The sequence below is a fragment of the Mus caroli genome, chromosome 6, assembly GCF_900094665.2.
Source record: "Mus caroli chromosome 6, CAROLI_EIJ_v1.1, whole genome shotgun sequence".
Classification (NCBI taxonomy): domain Eukaryota; kingdom Metazoa; phylum Chordata; class Mammalia; order Rodentia; family Muridae; genus Mus; species Mus caroli.
Genome location: NC_034575.1, coordinates 69,953,742 through 69,959,741, shown reverse-complemented (window position 1 = coordinate 69,959,741; position 6,000 = coordinate 69,953,742). Strand labels below are relative to the sequence as shown.

Below are 6,000 nucleotides of genomic sequence, written 5' to 3'. Positions count from 1 at the left end.
AAAAAAAAAAAAAAAAAAAAACTGGGGCTGGCTTACAGTTTCAGAGGTTCAGTCCATTATCATCATGGCAGGAAACACAGCAGCATGCCGCAGACATGATGCTGGAGAAGGAGCTAAGAGGTCTACAACTTGATCCTAAGGCAACCAGGAGAAGACAGTCTTTTGCAGGCAGCCAGGAAGAGGGTCTCTCTTCCACCCTGGGTGGAGTGTGAGAATAGGACCTCAAAGGCCACCCTCACAGTGACACACTTCCTCCAACAAGGCCACACTTCCTAACGGTGCCACTTTCTGTGGGCCAAACAAATTTAAATTACCAAGCTGCAAACAACCTAGGTTTTTCCTGGGTGGCTCTTTTCTTTCTTTGTTTTAAATTTGGTCAAAAAGTGGAATCTTAAACATTGGATTTAAAAGTTTTTTATTGGGGAGAGGATGTTTGTTTGTTTGTTTGTTTGCTTTGTTTGAGATGGGGTTTGTTTTTTTACATCTCCAATTTAGTTCTAGACTGAACATCTCTAAACTTGATTCAAGACACTTGCACGTTCCTGACATTTGACCTTCTCTGTGCTTTCTCACACAGGCCAATCGATGGATAAGAAACAAGGAAAGCAAGAGTGGGTTAAAGGTCATTAAGCTTACAGACACCAATTTCTTACGAATACTGGAAAATTCCATCCGACTGGGTTTACCTGTCTTACTGGAAGAGGTTCGATTTTTACTTTGCCATTTCATGTTAATCCCGAACTGTCAGATGTCTGGAATGCTGTACAGGTCACTAGACCACACCTGCACATGTGAAGGACACCATTCAAGTCCATTTTCAAATGGGTCAAGCCAGTTGCTACCTGAGTGGTAAATTCTCAGATGAGCTGGAACCTGTTGGCTGAAAGAATTTTTCACCCCACTATTTTGGAGCTAAGAGTCTTTACTTACCATGTTCCTCATTCCCAAGCCTCACTGTGGGCCTTAAAGGATGAGAAATTCAAAGCAGTAATGATAGCAGGAACCCCTGTCTACACACGTGCCATATACTAATAATGAAACACGAACTATTCTGGTAAATGCACTCATTATTTCTACTTGGGCATAAGGTCAGATTCAAGAGATCAATATTAAAAATGAACCTTTTCTCTTTTTTTAGACAAGTCTCATATATACAGTCTCAAACTTACTATGTAGCCCAAAGTTACCTTGAACTCTTGATCCACCTCCCTCTACCTCCTAAATTCTGGGATTACAGATATGTGTCACCAAAGCTGGGTTTTACAGTGCTAGTACTAGGACTTGGGTCTTTAGGCGTGCTGGGCAAACACTCTGCCATCTGAGCTCCCCTCACATACCCCAGAGGAGTGGCTTATTGAGTTAAGATGTTCTATCGTGAGACTTATCACTCTAAGACTAATGTTGCTTACCTCGTTCACTCATCCCACAAATATGTAAGAACAAACTTCAAAGAGTATAGATAGGGTCCCTGCCCTCAAAAGCACACAGACTCACTGGGAACAAAGATTGAAGGAAGGAAGTGATGAGGAGGAAGAGATCTTTCAAGTAAAAGCTTTGAAAGAATAAGCAGGGTACAGAGACAGCCAATAGGAAGGGCAGGCACACAATACTGGTCAAGTTACATCCTCTGGCTAGGATAAGACGCTACCACAAAAAGCAACCTGGGAGGAAAGGATTTGTTTGACTTATATTTCCAAGTCACAGTCCATCACTGAGGAAGGTCAGGTAGCAACAAGAACGCTGCTTCACTGACTCCTACTTAGTTTTGTTAGAACAGCCCAGCATCACCCACCCAGGGGTGGCTGGGCCCCTCCCACATGCTCACGGGCCCCTTTGATCTAGCAAGCCCTCAGCTGAGGCTCCTCCTTCTCAGATGATTCTAGGTTTTCTCAAGTTAACAATAAAAACTAACCAGCATAAATCTTGGAGAGTGTGACATTTAAGCTGTGATTTCTGTCTTAGCTCAACCAAGCAAGAAGGTCTCTTGAGCCAGGGGACATGGGCACCATGAATGGTGCCAATGAGCACACTTGCCTTCTCTAGTTTGCCATTCTATTTTTATAAGAGAATAAGGAGTAAATAAAAGCATGAGCTGTGACCACTTAAATCCTATGTAGAAGTATCTCTAATTCATCACGAAGCATGCTCAGAAATAGCACTGACCTGTGGTAACTCAGCTGCAGCCCTTTCATGGTTAACAAGGACCAATAATTAATGTCATCCCAAACTATGATGTCATCCCAAACATTTGTAGAAACCAAACAATCACGATTTGGTTCTCAGTGTCCTAACTCATTAATCTTCACATCAACCTTACTGTTAGATGGATTGATTACTAATAGATAGCTACTATTACTATCCCATTCTTCCAGTGAAGAAACTGAAACATCAAGAAGTTGAACTATCTATGCAGTCTTGACTGCTTAGAAAATCCAAAATGAGTTACAATCCTCCCCACTCAAGCCACATTGTGCACCAGGGTCTCACTGCAGCCAAGCTTTGGCCAGCACAGAGAAGGTTCTAGAAGGATTCCCCAGACCCTGCTTTATGTCATGTCACAGAGGGAAATCTCCGGAAGACTTTGGCACAGTTATGTTAGCTTCAACTGTGCTCTCAACCTGTGTTTACTTTGAGACACGAGAGGTCCCAGGGACTTTCCTCTTTCACAGCAGAGGACAAAGTTCCTTCTATAGTGTTGTGGCAAGAGCAGAAGACTCTTGGAAGTCAGGCCCCCAGCCAGGGACAGAATGCTGCAGCTGGGCCTTCCCTGCTCTCCAGGGTGTGAAGTCATTACCGTGGTACTCATTCTTAGATCCTCTCTGCATTTGCTACAGTGGTCCTGTCAGACCCTTTTCCTACCCACTTATGACTGTAAAATCCATCTTGTCTGTCTCAGTGCTTCATGTGGAGGCTAGGGAGGAGGTGGTTCACAGGTTGTACACGCACAAAGAAGTCAGAAGTTGACTTCAGATGGCTTCCTCTTTCGATCCACACCTTGTTTTAGGAAACAGGGTCTCTCACTGAACCGGGAGCTCATCAATTAAGTATACAGTCTTAAATAAGCTCAAGGCAGATTTTCAACTTGGCTACCAGGGCAAGCAGAAGTTCAGTTTTTTTGAGATCAAGAGGTACCTTCGGAACAATGACTTGGCACACAGACCTACTTGTCTGCAGACAGCTGAGGAGGGGGTCACCCAGCAGTCAGGTTCCATAGCAACCTTTGCTCTGCTAGCTTAGTTCTCATAGGGACGTGAGATCATCCTAAACAAACACCCTGCCTTCCCGTTAGGAAACACATGATCTCGGAGGAAAATACATATTCAGAGTAAATTTAGAGGCCCTTAAATGACAAGTTGGTGGCAGTCATTTTCAACTCCTTGCTTTTTTTTTTTTTTTTTTTTTTTTTTTTTTTTTTTTTTTTTTTTTTTTTTTTTTTTTTTTTGCATTTTTTTTCCATTTTTTTAAGCTCAGAGAAGTCTTGGATCCAGCCCTGGAACCCATCCTTTTAAAGCAGACGTTCATGAGTGGCGGAAGACTGCTCATCCACCTCGGAGATTCGGACATCGATTATGACAAGAGTTTCAGGTTTTACATGACATCCAAAATGCCGAATCCTCACTACCTACCTGAGGTGCGTAGGAAGGAGCTGCTAGTCTGGAACTTTCCACCTAGCTGAGCTATATGTGCTGAGTCTCTAAGGCTTGGTGGGCTCCCGCCTTCAGGGATCATCTGAGGACCTCTCCTGCTCTCCCTTTCTCCCTCTGACACCCTCCTTTCCACTCAGAAGACACACGTGCCCCACCGGGACACTTCCCAGAGCAATGACCTATCTCACAGCACTGTTCAAATGTCCATGTCTGTACTCCCAAATAAAAGTGTCGCCTATTGGAGAACTCGGTTGACTGGGTGAACTTAGAGAATCATTGGCTAGAGTCCCTGTAAGTGTCGTTAGACATGGCAGAAGGTACCGCCTTTCTCCTTCTTGCCACTAATTTATTCAAGAGCAGTCTGAATATTCTGAGAGTATACTCATAGTTTCACATAAAATGTTACAACAAAATGAAAGAGATAAAGCTCATTTCATTACAAACAAAGCTTCTTGTTAACAAAGCCATTATGTTATCAGTTATTATGTTACGTATGTATATATATATATAGCCTATATATATATATACATACATATGTACATATATAATATACATACATATATCATAATCACTACATATAACTGAGAGATTTTACTACCTTGATTGGTCCCCACGGATACCCTATTAATTCTTTAATAACTACCAGGAACTAAAGCTGGACAGAGATGAAAGGGTTTGCCCAACAGGAAAGCCCCCCCCCAAGGACACAGCTGGAATTCAAACCCGAGTTCTTGATTCTAAAGTGCTGCTGCTAACCTTTTTCTGGCCTTCGACCTCCATGTAGGAACCTGGGTGGAGGAAAAGGGGGAGGAGATTACCACTCCTACTAGCAGAGAAGATCCTGTTTGAACTTTGAAAGCCATGCTATGCTTGGCATACGTGCCTAGGCATGTGCATAGTCAGACTAGGGATGCCTCTCCCTGGATAACAGGGAATCCTGTTTACATTTAAACACAAACACCTTGTTAGACCAGCCTATACTTAGGCTTTCATGTGCTTCCTGCTTCTCTTCCAGGTGTGCATTAAAGTCACCATCATCAATTTCACCGTAACTAAATCGGGTCTGGAGGATCAGTTGCTAAGGTAACCGGAACAGAGACTATGCATGGGGAGCTGGGTGGTGGTCATGGGTTTCCCAAATGTTTTATTTAGAAGGGTTTTTTGCGGTTTATTTTTTATATTTAATCCTGTGTATGCATGTCTGTCTCTGTACCTGCACTTGAGTGCAAGTACCTTCTTAGGCAAAAGATGGCATCAGATCCCTCGGAGCTGGAGTTACAGGAGGTTATTATAACCTGATGGTGCTGGGAAAGAAAGGAAAACAAATGATAAATCTCAAATATATATATATATATATATATATATATATATATATATATATATACACACACACACATATATATATATATATACACACACATATATATATATCAGACCTTATCAAATTCACAGATAAACAGAAGGTCTTTTTTGAATGTGAAATCAAACTCTAAACACTATCTGTAGTATTATTTTTAACAATGTATTCATTGAACTTATTCCATGTCTATGTACACATAAACATGTGTCTGAAGGCTTTATCATCACCCTTTATGTGCATCATGTTATATATTTATATCTATTATCATGTACAGTGGTAAGTAAACGATTGGCTGCTGTCCTCTGAACAGCCATCCCAGAGTTACTGTGCTCTCAGATTTCAGATTCAGCTACGTAGCACTCACAGTGCTGGCTTACAGAATACTCGGGGGCAGGGGTTGGGGTGGGGGTAGGGGGATAGTCACACACAGGGCAGGACACAGCAGTGACTTAGGGGACCTGAGAAGTTGTGATCCACGCCTTTCAACTTCGGCTCTAGTGACGTCGTGCGACTTGAAAAGCCTGAGTTGGAGGAACAGAGAATCCAACTAATTGTGAGGATCAACAGCGATAAAAACCAGCTGAAATCTATCGAAGACAAAATCCTGAAACTGCTCTTTACATCTGAAGGGAATATTCTGGATAACGAAGAACTTATTGATACACTCCAGGACTCAAAGGCAAGTGGCATAGTCTTAGTGTTTACAATCAATTCATGACAGTATAGGCCTGTCCCAGCACTCGAGAAGCTGAAGCAGGAGGATTTAAAAAAAAAAAAAAAAAGCATGCTAACCTGGACTATAGCAAATTGCAGAGGAGCATAGGTTATGTAGAGAAACTCAGTCTCAAAACAACAAATGTGTGTGGCTTTAAAAGTCATAGTTTGGGGGCTGGATGACACCCTGATGGCTCTGTGGTTAAGAGCACTAGCCGCTCTTCCAAAGGACCCACATGGTGACTAATAACCATCTGTAACTGCTGTTGCAGAAGAGCC

At 42.4% G+C, this 6,000-nt stretch overlaps 1 protein-coding gene across 1 annotated transcript in view; it reads left to right on the top strand.

The window, feature by feature from the left end:
• Dnah6 (dynein axonemal heavy chain 6) overlaps positions 1-6,000 on the top strand; it is a 195,330-nt gene that overhangs the window by 137,142 nt on the left and 52,188 nt on the right. The window contains exons 56-59 of the mRNA XM_021164519.1: positions 578-703; positions 3,467-3,631; positions 4,663-4,730; positions 5,506-5,686. Of these exons, the coding sequence (XP_021020178.1) occupies positions 578-703; positions 3,467-3,631; positions 4,663-4,730; positions 5,506-5,686 (540 nt within the window). The remainder of the gene's footprint in view (positions 1-577; positions 704-3,466; positions 3,632-4,662; positions 4,731-5,505; positions 5,687-6,000) is intronic.